The sequence below is a fragment of the Muntiacus reevesi genome, chromosome 3, assembly GCF_963930625.1.
Source record: "Muntiacus reevesi chromosome 3, mMunRee1.1, whole genome shotgun sequence".
NCBI classification, from domain to species: Eukaryota; Metazoa; Chordata; class Mammalia; order Artiodactyla; family Cervidae; genus Muntiacus; species Muntiacus reevesi.
In genome coordinates, this window is record NC_089251.1 from 42,470,808 (window position 1) to 42,489,572 (window position 18,765).

The following is an 18,765-nucleotide window of genomic DNA, read 5'->3' on the forward strand; positions in this document are numbered from 1 at the left end:
TCCTAGGTTTTCGTTAATCATACTAACTTTATGAATAAATATTATCCACCATCTTTGGGGCTCACTGAGGATTTAGGAGGAGCTTTGAGATATGGAGCACCCACTAGGGTCTTTCTTTTCCTTTCTCAGTCTTCCTAGTCAAACCATCCTTTTCATTCCACATGCAAGATCCCCCACCTCTGACATTCTGACCTTCTGAATTTGCCCTCTGAGTTCTAATTCTGGAGCAAGACTTAGCCAGGTCAGTGAGCTGAATACACAGGTATTTCATGTATTTTTTATCTGCATCTTCATTTAAAGTGAACTCTTTTCAAACCTGGGCACAAAGTATAGAATTTATGTAATCACTGTCATTTGAGTACCAGTGATTCCATAAAACTTTTCCATAGATGACTTTATATATTTTTGTCATGGAAAATATATTTCACAGAATTGTTTCCATAGATTAGTTTTGTATAATTTCAGGTCAGGCATTTCCCAAAGAAGTACTGGGCCATTGCATTAAAAATTTGCAAATGGAGCGATAAAATACTTCCAAGTAATTTAGAAGGGTAACAGTAGCCTTCCTTTACCATTGTGACTTTTTTCTCTATCACGTTCCTAGTTAATTGCAGAATTCTCCATCTTTTCTCTATTCTTTTTACCTATGTGGTTCATCCCATTTACGTATTCCAGAAGACTTTTAAGGGGCAAAAAGACAGTAGTAAATCGTATCACTAAAAGGAGTACTGCTAAAAAGGGCAAAAGAGCTTTTATCCAACTAAGCAGAAAAACTATACTGAAATAGCAATTCCATACTTTCAGAGGAACATTTTAAAAGTATATGCCAAAGCAAAAAATTTTCTCCATATAATACTAATTACTTATGTCTTCTGTGTCAGTAGAGCTTTAAGAAACCTAGTTTTGTTTCTTTTCCAGATGTTATTTTTAAGAATTAATGCAAGTTACAAACTCCACTTGAAAAAGCAGTTATCTCACTTAAATGTGATAAATGATGGAGGACCTCAAAATGGGTATGTTTTCAACATGTTTTTACCACATACTCTGATATTGAGTTGTTTGATGAGTTTTTATTCATTATGCTATTCTTTACCACTATAATCTTGCCAGGGCCCCATAGTTGTAAAATCAGCAATCTTTTGCCTTTTTTTTTTTTTGCCTCTGTGGAGGTGCTGTATCTCTATATCTATCTGTCTGTTTATGTTAAAGTGTTTTATAAATGGTCAGTTAGTTAACTGACCTTATATGTCTACTTTGAGGCAGTGTGCATTAGTAGCACCTCCTTAGGTCACCCAGTAGTCTTCAGCTATCCAGACAGAACTCAAAGTCCTACTTTGTACCTGTATGACCATGAGAAAGTCACTTAAACTCTGTGCCTTATGTATGAAATGAGAGTGATAAAATCTCTTCAATTCCTCCACCGGTTACAAAAAATAATATGTATATATTTTCTTGTAAGCCACTGAACAAATTTTATGTATTATTGGTGAAATAAAATGACATATAAAACATAAGATTTAGAATCAGAAAACTTGGGTTAAGTCTGGCCACTTACTAGCTCTGTAACTGAGCAAGTCGCTTAATCTCTCTGAGCCTTAATATTTCTTATATTGGGAATGATAAAAAGTTCTGTCACAGAATTTTTGTTAAGAGCAATGTAGGTTAGGATATGAATTTAAAGATTATATAAAATACAAGGCACTGATCATATAAGTTACACCTTAGTATGATTTCTGTACTTTGTTACCTGTTCATGGATTTTTAGAAATGGAATATTTTTTTCCCCATTAAAGGCATTTCAGGCTTAAATTTCAAACTTACAGGGACAAACGTAAAAACCATATTTTGGAATCAGAAGTTGGTTTTGCCCTTAAAAAAAAAAAAGTATGTTTGACCCTTGAACAAGGTAGGGAAGGGAGGGGGTTAGGTGTGCTGCCCTCTAGCAGTTGAAAAATTCGAAAATAACTTAAGTACCTGGCCTTCCATATACAGGGTTTCTCTGTATCCACAATTCCACATCCACAGATTCAACCAACTGCAGATCATATAATGCTCTAATATTTACTATTTTTAAAAAATGGACCCACACAGTTAAAACCTGTGATGTTGGAGAATTCAGTAAATTGATTTTGCAGAAAACTATTTATAAGCTTCAAACTGCTGAATTTGTTCGCCAGGCTGAATTTAAGAGGTTTATGCAAAAATCTGATTTTCTTTTGATTATTACCTGTTTCTTCTTTTTTTAAAGAATTATTTTTTTTTCAAAAATGCCACAGCCACAGAAAAGTTTAATGACAGTATAATGAATACCAAATATTCAAAGAAACCTAATACTATTTTAAAGTCCCATTCCTCTCGTACATTCCTACTTTAATTCCCATAACCGAATCTTGCTAGTTGGTTGTTTTCAGATCAGTAGATCTGAAGCATCCAAATTAATTCATCACCTGTTATTTTCTTTGTTAATATAACTATTTGGGGATTGGCACCTTCAAGATCTTCATTGTCTCACACTTTTAAAGACAGTAATACTTAGTAAGTCAAATATGCCTTTGAGTGATTCCTTGAAGGATAGAATTTCCTAAAAACTTACCTCTAGACTCTCGCCAAAGACAGGAATTTTTTTTTCCTGAAATGGCTCTAAAATTTTACTTTTTTCAAGCTGAGATTGGGACATAACATAAAATCAAACATTTCACAGTTAAAAATTCAGTGGCCCTTAGTACCTTCACAACACCACCTCTGTGCAACCACCAGCTTTGTCTAGTTCCAAACATTTTACAGAATGAAGCAGAGCAAAGGCTGAGTTCTGCCAAGAGAACGCACTGGTCATAGCAAACACCCTCTTCTAACAACATAAGAGAAGACTCTACACATGGACATCACCAGGTGGTCAACACCGAAATCAGATTGATTATATTCTTTGCAGCCAAAGATGGAAATGCTCTATACAGTCAGCAAAAACAAGACCGGGAGCTGACTGTGGCTCAGATCATGAACTCCTTATTGCCAAATTCAGACTTAAATTGAAGAAAGTAGGGAAAACCACTAGACCATTCAGGTATGACCTAAATCAAATCCCTAATGATTATACAGTGGAAGTGAGAAATAGATTTAAGGGACTAGATCTGATGGACAAAGTGCCTGAGAACTATGGACGGAGGTTCATGACATTGTACAGGAGACAGGGAGCAAGACCATCCCCAAGAAAAAGAAATGCAAAAAAACAAAATGGCTGTCTGAGGAGCCTTACAAATACTTGTGAAAAGAAGAGAAGCCAAAAGCAAAGGAGAAAAGGAAATATATACCCATTTGAATGCAGAGTTCCAAAGAATAGCAAGGATAAGAAAGCCTTCCTCAGCAATCAATGCAAAGAAATAGAGGAAAACAACAGAATGGGAAAGACTAGAGATGTCTTCAAGAATATTAGAGATAGCAAGGGAACATTTCACGCAAAGATGGGCTCAATAATAGGACAGAAATGGTATGGACCTAACAGAAGCAGAAGATATTAAGAAGAGGTGGCAAGAATACACAAAAGAACTGTACAAAAAAGATCTTCACGACCCAGATAATCATGATGATGTGATTACTCACCTAGAGCCAGACATCCTGGAATGTGAAGTCAAGTGGGCCTTAGGAAGCATCACTATGAACAAAGCTAGTGGAGGTGATGAAATTCCGGTTGAGCTATTTCAAATCCTAAAAGATGATGCTGTGAAAGTGCTGCACTTAATATGCCAGCAAATTTGTAAAACTCAGCAGTGGCCACAGGACTGGAAAAGGTCAGTTTTCATTCCAGTCCCTAAGGTAATGTCAAAGACTGCTCAAACTACAGCACAATTGCACTCATCTCACACACTAGCAAAGTAATGCTCAAAATTCTCCAAGCCAGGCGTCAGCAATACGTGAACCGTGAACTTCCAGATGTTCAAGCTGGTTTTAGAAAAGGCAGAGGACCCAGAGATCAAATTGCCAAAATCCGTTGGATCATCGAAAAAGCAAGAGAGTTCCAGAAAAACATCTATTTCTGGTTTATTGACTATGCCAAAGCTTTTGACTGTGTGGATCACAATAAGCTGTGGACAATTCTGAAAGAGATGGGACTACCAGACCACCTGACCTGCCTCTTGAGAAATCTGTATGCAGGTCAGGAAGCAACAGTTAGAACTGGACATGGAACAACAGACTGGTTCCAAATCGGAAAAGGAGTATGTCAAGGCTGTGTATTGTCACTCTGCTTATTTAACTTATATGCAGAGTACATCATGAGAAATGCTGGGCTGGAAGAAGCACAAGCTGGAATCAAGATTACTGGGAGAAATATCAATAACCTCAGATATGCAGATGACACCACCCTTATGGCAGAAAGCAAAGAATTAAAGAGCCTCTTGATGAAAATGAAAGAGGAGAGTGAAAAAGTTGGCTTAAACTAAAGCTCAACATTCAGAAAACAAAGATCATGGCATCAGGTCCCATCACTTCATGGCAAGTAGATGGAGAAACAGTGAAAACAGTGGCAGACTTTATTTTTTTCGGCTCCAAAATCACTGCAGATGGTGACTGCAGCCATAAAATAAAAAGACACTTTCTCCTTGGAAGAAAAGTTAGACCAACCTAGACAGCATATTAAAAAGCGGAGATATTACTTTGTCAGCAAAGGCCTGTCTAGTCAAGGCTATGGTTTTCCAGTAGTCATGTATGGATGTGAGAGTTGGACTATAAAGAAAGCTGAGTGCCAAAGAATTGATGCTTTTGAGCTGTGGTGTTAAGAGAAGACTCTTGAGCATCCCTTTGACAGGTAGCAGATCCAACCAGTCCATCCTAAAGGAAATCAGTCCTGAATGTTCATTGGTAGGACTGATGCTAAAGCTGAAACTCCAGTAGTTTGGCCACTCGATGCTAAGTACTGACTCATTTCAAAAAACCCTGATGCTGGGAAGGATTGAAGGCGAGAGGAGAAGGGGACGACAGAGGATGAGATGGTTGGATGGCATCACCGACTCAATGGACATGAGTTTGAGTCAACTCCAGAGTTGGTGATGGACAGGGAGGCCTGGTGTACTACAGTCCATGGGGTCACAAAGAGTTGGACACAGCTGAGCAACTAAACTGAACTGAAACATTTTACTACCCCAAGAGGAAATCCCAGGCCCGTTAAGTGTGATGCTTATGTCCGACTCGGCGATGTTATGGACTGGAGCCTGGTGCCCTCCTCCAGGGTGTCTTTCCTACCCAGGGATCGAACCTGCGTCTTCTTGTCGCCTGCACTGGCAGGTGGATTTTTTACCACCAGCACCACCTCGGAAACCCCATTAGGCAGTGTTGCCTTCCTTCTCCCCAGCAACCACACGTGTTCTTTTTAATGTGATTTTCTTTTTCTCTATTTTAATACATTTTTAAAATACAGAGACATATGGAGAATATTTGTATTCCTGTTACTTAGAATTGATCAGTATTAACATTTTTCATTTTCACTTGAAAACAAAGTTCAGTGTTGTTTTTAAATTGGCATTCCAAACAAAGCTAGAGTACCCCTTAACCCCTATCTCCAGTTCTTTTCTCTTTTTCCCAGTCCTTCTGCAGTGTTTCAAGTAAATCTGGTCTATATCCTTCAAGTTACTCTGATTTATTTACCTCTTTATCTCAGGGAAAATGTGGAGCTGCTTTATGAATTTATTTACATGATATTTTGTACATATGCTGCTTGTATTTTCTGTTATTTACTTATGCTGATATATAAAAACCATCCATTTTTGATTGCTTTATTGTATTCTTCCACATGAATCAACCATATTTAATGTATCCATTTCACCTAGTGGTTTATTTTAGGTGATTTTTTTCCCTTACAATCATGCCACAGTGAAGATCTTCCCTTGTACATGTCTAATGATGTGATCTTTTCTTTAGGGTGCGTATCTAGAAGTGATCAGATGTACATTTTCACTCCACTAGGATTTGCCAGAATGCTCTCCAAAGTGGCTGTGCCAAGTTTACATTCCCTTTTATTCCACATCTTGCCAGCATTTGCTGTTAAATTTTTTTAATTGTTGCCAGTCTAATTGATACAATGGTATTTTGTTTTGATTTGCATTTCCTAATGTTTGTCTTTACATATTTGTCATTCAGGTGTTCTCATCTGTGACTTTTCCTATTCTTTGCCCATTTTTTATCTGGGTATTATTTTTTTCTTGCTGATTTTAGATTTTTGCATATGCCTTCAAATTACTCCTTCATTGGTTACATATATTGCACACATTTGCTTTTTTGTCCTTTTAGCAAACAAAAATTCTCAACTTTGATGTACAGCATATACTTTCTATGTACTTTCTTCTATAGACTATAAATAGTTGTGTTTGTTAAACATAACTTGATCTTTTAAAATGGAGATTTGTGTTAATTTTTAATGTGGAAAACTTGCCTTAAAAAGACTTTGTTCTTTTCTGAGCCTCTGCTGTTAGTTTCAGAGATCCTCTTATTACAGAAAACATAATTTACTCTTTTTATGAATTTTAAAGCACTCTGAACCAGAAGTTTCAAACAAAAATATGGTTGTAACTAAATTCTGCCATGTGACAAAAGCTGAAACCTTAAGCACATAAGTACAATGGTGTCTATGACTCTAGTACATAAAAATATCCTTGTCCCCTGGCAGTCCAGCAATCCAGACCTTACATGCTCTTTAAAATATCAAAGCTGCATTTCTTTTTTCTTTATAAAATACTAAATCAGGATCTATTTTTTTCCCTTGTGGGCCACATCTGTCAATGTATACGTCTCATCAGACTGGCCCCTATTTCTTGTGTGTGGAGCTATGATATTTATCTGAGCCTTCTTTCCAGGAGTGTTTTTTCAAGGATAAGCATTAATGTGACAGCTAAATACTCAAAAGTGTAATTCTTGGCTTTTTGTCAGGTATTGTTATACTGTCAGTATCAAAGTTTTGTATCCAGTAGTATTTACACATGAGTACCAGCCTTCATTTAACTGTTTAAGATGGCACTCAGGAAACCTTGTCTTTCTTTTCCTTGAGTTCACTAGTCACATACATGTATACTCTAGTGACAACTGATCCAAAAACAAGTTTACACCATTATTTTTGTTTCATACTGTTTTAAGATAAATTTATTTGTGAAACTGACTCCAATCTTTTGAAAACACTGTTGAAAGAGACTGCATTAAATGATCTAACTATATGATAGTAGGAATCCTGCTAAGAGAAATATATTGACATTTGGTCCCTAGGGCATCCAAATTTTAAATCACAGTCTAGAAGCTAGGATAGGTCTTTTACTTTGTGAGCACAGCTACTTTATTTGAAATGAAAGCATGAGATTAAAAATAATTTTCTCTCCAATGTTTAGGTTGGTCACAGCAGATGTAGCTTTTTACACTGGAAATCTTCAAGCCTTAAAAGGCCTTAAAGATTTGGACCTAAATATGGCCGAGATATGGGAACAGAAAAGGTGATGACATACTGGAAAACTGGGCAGTTCATCTGACCAGGGGATGTGTGTGTGATGGAAACATGGACGCCTGTGACTGAAGAACTGAATCTGGAGCCCACCGTGAGCCGGGAGTGGGGAAGGGGAAAGGAGTGTCAGTGTTGGGAAACTGGGGTCCAGTGGGACCTACAAGGAGTGCCATCTCTGTGCTTCCTTCAGTGAGGAGTAACTGATCAGGTGTCTATAACATTTTCATTCTCTCTGGAAACAGACTCAGGTTTCTTTGGACCAAATCCAAAAGAACACATAGCTGTAACACAGCTGTAGTTGACTAGAATGCTCTGTATACTTTATATTAAAAAATGCTTTGCATTTCTTCCAGTGCAATGAAATTCATACGGTGTCCCACTTTATTTAATGATGGTACAATTTAAAATATTAAAATCTTACTCAACCTCTGTAGAAAGTTTTCTCTATGAAAGTAAAGCTGTTTGAAAATTATTTTTTTACAGATCTTTCTATAAAAAATAAACATCTTTTGATTGCTTGGATTTAGGAATTCAGTTTTTGTTTTAGTGACCAATGTTAAGTTTCAGGCTTTGTGTGTTGCAAATTTAATCTTTTTATCACCGCTGTATGTCAGCTGCATAAAAGCCTTCCAGAATAGCCTAAATACTTGAAAGGCTGATCACAAGTAATAATAAAAGAGTAAGATTTTGGTGTTTATTTATGCAACTATTAATTTAAATACTTATCAGATGTGGTATATGAAAGCCTGCAGTTTAACAGCTGTATTTTTATAAAAGTATCTATGAAGGGTTGGGGTGTTTTTTTCCCTTTTTTAGAGGCAAGAATACATTTTCATATATTCTGCCTAATCTTGAGTTCTCATTTTAACATTTAGATAACGTTGAAGTATGCCCCCCCCCTTGGGTTCTTGTTTGTAAGTTACTTTCAGTATGTATATGAACAAAGACCAGGGATAGATAGAACTTTTAAAATATAGGCTGCTGTGTTGGGGCCAGAAATATAAGGTGATGAGTAAATTATTTAAATTAAAGACTTTTATAATACCTACCTTCAAAATTAGAATTAAATGAAAGTGCCTGTGCCTCACTTCACACCAGGAATCTTGCCTAACCCTGTCAGAGTGCCTAACCTTGTGGTGATTATGTACAATGAAATAGTCTTATTTTGTGCTCTTTGGTTTCCTAAAAGGAAAGCCTGTTTTCTTTCCTTTATCCTTATTACAGAGGTATGTCATTGGTTCTTAAACTGTCTGTCTAAAATAAAGCTGTAAAAAATTATCAGACTTTAAAAGACAACTTTTTTTTAATAGTATACAGTAAATTTTAAAGAAAATAAGCAACTTACTCAAAAACAAGCATGGAAGAACTGAAAAATGTAATTGATTCTTACAGAAAAGCCAAAATTCAAACTACCAGCAGACCTGGATTTGGAAGGTTTATTCAAGAACATTTTCAGTGACAGCAAAGCAGCTTCAGGAAATGAAGCTTCAAGGAAAGGGAACTTTTTATAAAGTTACACCCTCACCCCGCTATACTAGAGAACAAGGGTGTGAGAGAAATGCGCTACCTCTGCCCACCCCACCCCCTTCAGCTGGGAAAAGAAATACCACTTTGTTTCAGTAAATGGAGAGTCTGTGGAAAGCATGGCAGGCATCCCAGTTTCAAAACTAGATGAAAGATATACCTTCAAGTTTAATTCCTATGGAAATAATGATGTGGTTAATTCTCAGAAATGTAAAAACTGGATTTGTTAGGTAACTGGCCAGCGAGCAATTAAAATATTCCAGGAGCAAATCTTTCAACTGATAGAGTAACTGTTTGTCAAGAGTAAATCAAAATTTTTCTTCAGCATTTCGTAAAGTTAGCATTGAAAAGTATGAGTGTACACATGTATTGCTTCACAGCTTTATTTTTGAAATCACAAGCAGTTCAAAATGACCATCATTGAGGCCTCTGTTAAAACTGGGGCAGCTCTGCTGGAAAATCTTTTAAGATTAAACAATATTGCACTTTCAGATGAATTAACTTTCAGGATCTTCTTCAAAAAAGAAAGGTATTGCTTCCATCTGTGCTTTTCTTAGACTAAAAGCATACTGCAGAAAACTCTACTTTAAAAATTAACACTGCAGGGTACAGTAACAGAACAGTACCTGCCTATTTTATAATCTTAGAGGAACTTTTCATTGTAAGAAACTGTTCAGCCCATAATTAGTATAAAGTGTGTACAGTATTTTTCATTTCAGTGGTCCAAGATACGCAGGTTCCCAGATACAATCTTGTTCTCTAATACTGCTCCAGGTGGGATGTCAATTCGGTCACCGTGATTTGCGATGATGATAACCGTTCCCTAAGTGACAGAAAAAACAAGAATAATTGCAACAGCGAGTTGAAATGCAGTTGATTTTCCTACAGTTATCAAGTTTATGTAGAACTTCACTTACAGTGGAGGAAGCGTATTTATAAACAACATGAAATATGAAAAACAAATGGCCTGTTAAGGAAAACTGTAATGTGTCCTGTCACAACCCTGGCAGTAGTTCTGGTACCATCTCTGATAAGGAGGCAAGGAGTCTAGAAGTGGGAAGTGGACCCAGTGCCACAGCATGACTGGCCCTTTCAAAGAACTACTTGCAAGGCTGCCAGCATTATCTACCTTCAGAAACTACAAGGTGCTTGGTTTTTATCTACATACAGGTTTGTGGTTTTTTTTTTTTAAAGAACAGTTTAATGATTCATATTTCATGTCTTAAGTAAAATTGTTTAGATAAGGCAGTATCAGCAATAATTATAAATAAATATATCTATATATCTTTTTGTTTTTTTAAGATCTTTAAGTCACTTTAATAAGAACACATGAACTCTAGGTATGGAACTTTAAAAAAATACTTGATTAGGAAAAAACTGTTGTATCTTTGGTTCTGAACTTGAATACTCATACCCATAGTCCTTCCTATTTCTTATGCTAGGCTGGAATGATACTCAAAGTACCCAAGCACTGTAGTAATGTGAATGAACATCTTCATACTGATGACATTTTACTTTTAACAGGAATAGATTATAATCAGTATAAATGGAGTTGTTATTTTTTTCTACTTTCAAATAGTCATCTTTAGTGAATGCTAATTTATCAGTGATTCGATTTTAAAGACTGTCATATTTCAATAAAATAGTACCAATTCAATTATTTAATAGTGTTTGCTTTCCATTTGAATGCTATGTTCCACAAAATTCCTATACACAACAATTATGATTATATTTTAACTATGTTGTATATCTATGGATGACAGTATTAATACTAAATACTGTAGTAAGCTATTTCACTTTGAAAATGCATATCTTATAAGCAATCTGGTACAGACTAAGAAGTATTCCTTAAAATAAAGGTAAACTTAGGACTAGATGATGAAACCTATCTTATAAAACTATAAGAACTATAATTTTCATCATAACACACCTTTAATGAAACATTCTTGCCAAATGTCACATCTCCTGAAACTGTGAGGTGATCCAGTTCAAGCATATCTGGTATACTTTCAAATCTTCTTAGATAATCCTGAACCTGAAAGAAAAAGGGAAACATAAAAATTGTTTCAAAAGTGGGTTAAAAGAAAAAGAGGGATTAAATTAACAAGGCAGTTTACTTGAACTGTAAAACATTCTGTTTATGGCCAAGCTCAGGCCTTTTATGGGAAGAACCCTGTTTATTAAAGACTCACTGTGTGAGTAGTGAGTTTATATATCCTGTGTAGGAGAGACCAGGAGGTAAACTTTGTCCCCACAATCAAGTGTTTACACTACAGCTGAGTAGATTAGACATTAAAATAGTAATAAGTAAAAAGATAACCACCATGCTAAGAGCCAGGTGAGTGGTTCACATAATCTGGAGTTAGTTGGGAAAGAGATCATCATGGTTTGAAGCAAGCTAGACTGGAGCTGGGCCCTGTGACATGGGTAGGATTAAGAAGAAATGGAATACAGTTCTGGAAGAACAACAGCACAAAGTATCAAGATCACTATCTTTGCCTCTTACTTCCTTAGATTTACTGGCACTAGAAATTGTCATGTATGGCCTTGCTTCCTATTTTGCTGAGAAACACAGAAGCAACAGGAAAATTTACACTGGCCTGTACCACCACCACCCACTTGCTCTGGAGGCCATTACCTGTCCCTCCTAGTTCTGGGGTCGGACCATTTCTATTCCAATGTAAGGCTAACCCTTCTTATGGTTACTGTCCAAAGATACTGTGAAGCAATGCTCCTTTCTCCCTCTTCTGTGTTGCTTCCCTCTTGATTCTGTCAATTCCAACAATGTATAGAACATGCTATAAATTCTCCCAACTTAAAAACAGAACTCTAAAATCTTATATCCCTTTCTACCTATAGATTCATTTTTATGTTTTTCTTTAAGGAAAAACTCTTGAATACATTCTCATTCAGTATCTTCAATTTCTCTTCTGTTCTCTCTTAAATCCATGCCAGTCAGGCCCCCAAACCTCTATACTGTTAAAGCTAATTGTGAGTTCTCACTCATCTTACTTGAGTTGGCAACAGCACTTGACTACAAATGATCAGTTCCTCTCTCGTGAAACATTTCCTTCATTTGGCTTTCAGGCCACACACAGTCATGGTTTTCTACCCAGTTCTTCATCTGCACCTCCGCAGTCACCTGTGCTGCTTCCTCCACCGTATCTGCATCCTCTAGCCTTGGCATTCCTCAGGACTCAGTTCTTGACTCCCTACCCCGTCATTAACTGCCTCAGTGATCCTTATGGTTTTAAATACCCAGTTATAAACTGACAACTCTCAAATTTACCTTGTTTCTAGATTTTTCCTCTGAGCTCCAGACTCATACATTCAGTTTCTCCATTTGAAGGTCCAAGTACACTATCTCCAAAATGTAACTGTCCATTCTGCTCCCCCTAAACCTGCTCTATCCAAGCCTTCCACACCCTCAGTAAAAGACAGCTCCACATTTCCAGTCACACAGGCCAAAAACCTTAGAGCCATCCGTACTCTTCTCTTTCACCCTCCTACCTAGTAAATCCTGTAGGTACAACTTACAAAATATTTCATAATGTTAACATTTTTCACTATTTCCCCTGCAGCCACCCTGCTCAAAGCCAGAATTCCAGTGACAGCCTATTCCGTGGTCTCCCTGATTCTACCCTTGCTCACCAGATTGGTCACTTCACCCCTCAGTTGACATTCTCCAATGGCTTCTCACCCTTGAGAAGAGCTTCTCACCCTTGAGAAGAAAAAAGCAACACTCCCAATACCCAATTACAAGGTTCTGCACAATCTGGCCTGTTACGTTTCTGATCAACTATCTCCCACCCCCATTGCTCACTTGCTCACTGTGCTTTAGGAACCCTAAAACATGTTCTTCTTCAGAGCAACTAGCCATTGCCCTCTCAACCGCTGTTCTCAAATGGAGACAGCCTAAAGTTCTTATCTCTTGCAGGGTATGGAAGAGACTAGGAAGGGTGGGAGGCAAGGAAGGGAAGATAAGGTTAGGTGGAAAATGGATACTAAGTCCATCTCAGGATCTGGGAAGATGGCGGGTCCATGTAGCACCACGATTTTCCCAGCCCGAGCAGGCAGATTAGGGAGGCACCAAAGACAGGGAGACTTCTAAAATGCAACCTGGAAATTCCAACCCGGCCACAGGACCCAGAATCAGCCCATGACTGCGTCAGGGCAGTGCACACGTCCGAACCACAAGCAGGACCAAAATAGACTTGGATGGCACAGGCCACACAAAGGCTAACCCTGTCATTCATTAACCTCACAGCATTTCATGTGATTAGATTTTTTTGGATTCCACTTACCATATTCCTCCTGCCTAGAATGCTTTTTGCCCCAGATACCTGCATGGTATAAACTTCTCAGGCCACCCGATGTAAAATGTCACCACCACCACCATGTCCACACATTCCCTACTCCTTTATTTAGCATTTACCATCTCTTGGCATATTATACCTTTGACTTGCTTGCTTCTTACCCCACTAGAATATCCAGCAAGGCTAAGATTTTTGTCTGTTTTATTTCTTGCTAAATACCTAGAACACTGCCTTGTGCATGGCAGAGGCTCAATAAATTTTGTTAAACCAGAATTAACATACTCTCACCGATGAAAGCAGTAATGGTCTTAGACAAGACATAAGATATAATATCTTAAAATGTGAACATTCTTTACTGCTCTATATAGCAAGCAGTTAAAAAATGAGTTACATCTTCATCTTCTATGGTTGATTTCCTTTAAAAGACATCAGAGTTGGAAGAATATAATAGATTAGCATCAGACTCCAATTCACACGTGTATCCTATCTTTCTAATTACACATTAAGAAATACAAATTCACATGTATATCATATTTATAATTACATACCTTTGTAAAAGAACTGCCTAATTTAACCAAGGGCACTGTAGGAAATTCCCGCTTTTCACTCATTGTCAAAGATCCTGCATTAAGGCTATAGAGGTTTGACATCACAAGCAAGAGATCTGATGTGGTTTTGACAGGCAGAAAACGGCTTCTAGGAACATTAATACCTAGAGAGTTCTCAAAACTTTTAATGGCAGCCCCTACTGCAGTTTCTAACTGAATGACATTCAGGCCTCCATCCAAAGTCTGTAAGAAAGGGAGCAGGAGAGAAAAACAGGTTTTAGTGACTTGGTTCTATATGGGCTAGTTATTTGGCGAGTGGTTTCAGAGATCCACTGAAGCAAACAGAATTTTGAGAGCTGATATCTCTGAAGCACTGGTAGGTGCTTATACATATGTAATCTTTTTCAGCATCATAACTCTCTTGTTCAGTAACATTTCCATTTTACAATAAAGAGCTGAAGGTTCAGAAAACCCATGCAGATGCCTGTGGCCAAGAGGCCTCTAAGTACCAGAGCATAAAGGTTGAGGTAGATCCTCTATTTGGGCCCCAGTGCTCTTGCCGCTACCACGGCCCAGGGTCAAGTAAGGACACTATGGATTGCTTGGCAAACTAAGGGATGGGTGTCAACTCTGAAAGAGAGGGCCAGGAACGGAAGAAACTAACCAGGACAAAAGGAGTGACCCATGGACTAGACGGGCCAGAGGCAGTGGACAGTGAGTCTGTGTGTGGTGTTCTGTGAGTGGAACCAGGGAGCCCAATGGGCTGCAACTTTGGCTTACCTTTGGATTTACAATGATTTCCATGTCAATAGCATTCTGCTCCTGCAGTCTTTTAACTGCAGCAAGAGAGATCCATAGGTTGTTTGTGTTAAATATTTTGAATTTTGATACAGATTTGAACTCATCAACATGTGCTTTTGGCACTTGAGCAATTTCCACCAGTCTCAGTTTGCCTTCATACTGAGTGAGCGTCCCACCCTAGAAAGGCAGAGAAGAGTGAGTGCTTCCACACCGCTCCCGATTATAACCAAACCACGTTGTTTACAGTCTATGAATGATACAGAAAAGACACTGATGACAAAATCCCCCAGAATAAAAGGCAATGGCAGTGATTCAGTCTGGGATACAAAGTAACACATGTATGAAAGTGGAACCAAAGAAAATAATTCAGGTTGTCAGTTGTTTTATACTCCCTCTTGTCCATAATAAAAGTCCTGGGGGTACATTAGCGCTCTCCTCACTTTCCAAACATCTGCTGCAGAAACAGACATTCCTCTTATTCTCACCAAATGACCAATCCTACCACCTCAGACCCTGCTCTGACTACCTGTGGGATGAGGGGAGTAACGTTAAGACAGAGGCACAAGTGGAAGAGAAGAGACTTCAGAGTGGCTTTAGCCTAGAGGTCCTGAGGTGCAGGAAGAGAGGAGTGTTCACACATATGTGAGGGGGACATTTGCAAGAGAAATAGAACCCAGCCCAAGGACCAGCCATAGTATCACACACTACCCACTTTTCTTACTCCCTGAAGCTAAGTGGAAGACCTTGTGTACTATTCGATCAAAGGCCAAATATCACCACTAAACATGCAAAATGAAAAAAACTAATTTTTGTTTTGTATAAAACTTTTTTTGTTTTGTAACAAAAGATATTACAGTGATAAAATATATAAAATATATACAGAGAGAAATACATAGAAATAGAAGTAAATTTTCATTAAAAGAACAATTAAAAACACTTAAGCATCCAACTAGAAGAATATTAATGGTTGGAACAAACACAGTGTTTTCACATATGTTTCAGATAATCCTATAAATATGTATGGAATTGTTTTTTAGTTAAAATTGCCCATATAGATTGTTTGAAAAAGAAAAATGATTTTACTACTATTACATCTGGATGTATATATACACTGTTATATCAGATAGAACTTAGGGTACTCTAGAACACTCTCCCACTCTAGCTTACAGTGATGTTATTAAGTTTCTAAACTTAGAAACTTTTCAATAAAGAATTGCAACTACAAAATGTGAAGATGTAAATCCCCAAAGTGCTTCCTCAGTATTTACCTTTACATCTGCACGGGTTTTGTTTGTGACTTCCATGACAAATTCACAAGGTTTTCCATTGGGTGGGTTCATGAGATGATTAAGAATATAAAGATCCACTGTGGCGCCCAGATTATCTATGTTGGACACAAAAATATACTCTTTGCCTTCTCCTATAAAGGTGTCGAGCAAACCAGAGTTGTAGAAACTGGCATAAATATCTCCATGACCCGGAGGATACCAAGCTTCTGTATTTTCCCCTGAGTATGATACATTCTTTGCTACAGGCAGTAAAGATTCTTTATTAATCCTTGGGTACCTTAAGAAAACAAAATGTCTTTTTCAGTATCAACTCTGTAGAGTATTCCAGATCTTCAAGTAAAACAATGCATGTAAAGTTAAATAAAATTTCCCTCCTTTTCAGTCCATCACAGTAATTTAATTATAAGTGAATCCATTTAAGAAAATCTCTCATTATCTGTGTTGACCAAAAAACCAGCTTCCTACATAGTGATATTTGCTGCAAAAAAAAAAAAAAATTATTCCATGGTCATTCAGATGGGAAGACACCCCATATTTTTAAGATATTCATGTTTTATGACTCTTCAAAAGGAAAAACATATTAAGTAAATTTTCTCAAACTTATTTGGTGGTGGGGTTGTTCTTTTCCTTGAAAAAAAAGGGAAATGCTCTCCATTTGAGAAATGCTGTCCATTCTTACCAACAGATATATTCAGTGGTGGTTCTCTTCCTTTCCCAGAAAATCAACAGCAGGTTGGTACTCAGGGATGTCTGCTTCTTACCACTTTGGAGAACCAAAATCTCAGGCAGATTCTCTTTTAAGAAATTCAAGTTACATAACCACAGAGTGATTATAACTGCCACATATGTATTAACTAATGTTTAGCCTTTAAAGGCATTAAACACCTGTAGACAGTCTGGCACATGTACATCTTGAGGCTGCTCTGATTAAACAAAACAAAGAAGTCCTTCTTTCCCAGAAGTAACATCCCCCAGAGTTAATTTTTTTACTCCTTGTACCTGCTTTGATTAAACGTGTAGATTTTCACACGACAGTGATTATACTTCTGTAGTATTTTTTTGGTATCTTCATCCGTGTTAAAAGAGTTCATCAGAACAAGAGGAACATCAGTATCATAGGTTTTATTCAAGTGCTAGGGAGGAAAACAACAATTAGGTCACTTAGACTTACTATTCTTTTGTTTCAAAGGATAAAATTAACTCTCAATGGTTGATCACAAAATGTTCATATCATCTATAATAGCAAAATATATAGATTTGTAACAAACTATAACTAGCATCTTTACCATGTACTTGCTCATTAAATCACAATCCTATGAGACAGAAACTGCTGTCTGCATTTTATGGATGGCTAAACTGAGGCCCAGAGAAGTGGCAGGTCAGTGGAAGAGCCAGGACACCCCTCCCAACTCCCACAGTCCAACTCTGGGGCTGTGTGCCCAGCCACAGTACCCTGTGGCCTCACTGGATGAGCAAACACAGACTAAGTATTTACTCTATGTCCAAAGTACTGTGGGGATGAAAGTACAAATGTTACAAAGACGTCTCCCTATTCTCAGGATTCATGTTAAAGACTGTGAATAATACCTTAACTAATATCTTTTCTATCTTTAGGAAGAGCTAAAAGGCAACACAAGGTGAGAAGAAAATACAGTCTTAGAAGTCAGACTGCCCCGTGTTCCCTGTTTGATTCTGCACTTACTAACCAGCGAGGGAGGCCTGGGCGTAAATCAACCTCTCTGTGCCTTGGTTTCCTCATCTGTAACATGGTGATGATAACAGTGCTTATCTTACAGAGTTGTTGAGAGGAACAAATGAGTCAATTCACATAAAGAGCTCAGAATGATACTTAGTAAGTGCTGGATAAATGCTAGCTGCTACTGCTATTATAATGATTGCTGGCACGGTATGAGAAACTAGGGATATAGAGATGAAAAAGACAGGGGCCACTGCTCTTTAAGAGCTTATGGTCTATGATTAAGGACTTTATGGTCTATGTAAAAGAGAAGTTAGTGACAATTCTTAGCATCCATGGTGCCCACCCAGATACATGAAATTCTCCCCAGCCTCCAAAAGGGGGCTAATAAAGTCAGATCATCCCAGCTCTGATGAAGGCTACCCCAAGAGAGAAGGAGGGGAGAGAGGCAGGGAGATCAAAGGAGAATTTGAAGAGATTCAGAGATTCGCACCACAAATGCTATTTAAAGATCAAAAGCTCTCACATCACCCTAAGAATTTGCTTTTAGGAACACCAAACCTTTTTTTAACACACTAATAAAGAGAATAAAGATAGCATGCTCCTTTACTAGCTCAAATCTTCATCTATTATTTTCTAAGGTAACATTTCTAAGTAACCTGAAAACTGAAAATCATTTTGGTAGCTCATGAGAAAGGCTTAATGCTCCTACTCACTTCGATTTGCTGAACGGTCAGATCCAGAAAGGTATTCTCATTCCTCACGCCAATCAGACTCTTTGGGCCTTTACAGCCCATGCTGGTTCCCAAACCGCCATTGAGTTTCACCACCACCAGCTTGTTCAGCACAGAAGATACATTATCAGGTAAGCCCCTGGCCTTTATCTTCTCATAGGGCTGAATCTGAAAAATTTTTTTAAATTGTTAAGAAGTTAAACCAAATCAGCACCAAGGTTATTTCCATCAGAACCAAATCAGCTTCCTTGAAGAGGTTTGCTTTTTCTGTAGAGTTTCAGCTACATTTTCTTTAATATCCAGGGCCCTTCTGGTTCAAAATTAAGTTCTTATCAGCAACTTCCCTTGCACACAGGAGCAGTTGAGTGGTTCATTTACAGTAC

At 37.7% G+C, this 18,765-nt stretch overlaps 2 protein-coding genes across 6 annotated transcripts in view; one reads left to right on the forward strand and one right to left on the reverse strand.

Annotated features, from left to right (window-relative positions):
* Window positions 1-8,752, forward strand: part of VPS54 (VPS54 subunit of GARP complex) — a 102,373-nt gene extending 93,621 nt beyond the window's left edge. For all 3 annotated transcript variants that reach the window (XM_065929060.1, XM_065929062.1, XM_065929063.1), the window contains 2 exons: window positions 919-1,013; window positions 7,365-8,752. In XM_065929060.1, coding sequence (XP_065785132.1) covers window positions 919-1,013; window positions 7,365-7,470 — 201 coding nt within the window. In that variant the 3' untranslated portion in view covers window positions 7,471-8,752. The remainder of the gene's footprint in view (window positions 1-918; window positions 1,014-7,364) is intronic.
* A 615-nt stretch (window positions 8,753-9,367) lies between these two features.
* UGP2 (UDP-glucose pyrophosphorylase 2) overlaps window positions 9,368-18,765 on the reverse strand; it is a 53,627-nt gene continuing 44,229 nt past the window's right edge. For all 3 annotated transcript variants that reach the window (XM_065929066.1, XM_065929065.1, XM_065929064.1), the window contains exons 4-10: window positions 18,365-18,550; window positions 16,952-17,085; window positions 15,932-16,229; window positions 14,643-14,840; window positions 13,863-14,105; window positions 10,929-11,033; window positions 9,368-9,821 (exon numbers count right to left, since the gene is read on the reverse strand). In XM_065929066.1, the coding sequence (XP_065785138.1) occupies window positions 9,714-9,821; window positions 10,929-11,033; window positions 13,863-14,105; window positions 14,643-14,840; window positions 15,932-16,229; window positions 16,952-17,085; window positions 18,365-18,550 (1,272 nt within the window). In that variant the 3' untranslated portion in view covers window positions 9,368-9,713. The remainder of the gene's footprint in view (window positions 9,822-10,928; window positions 11,034-13,862; window positions 14,106-14,642; window positions 14,841-15,931; window positions 16,230-16,951; window positions 17,086-18,364; window positions 18,551-18,765) is intronic.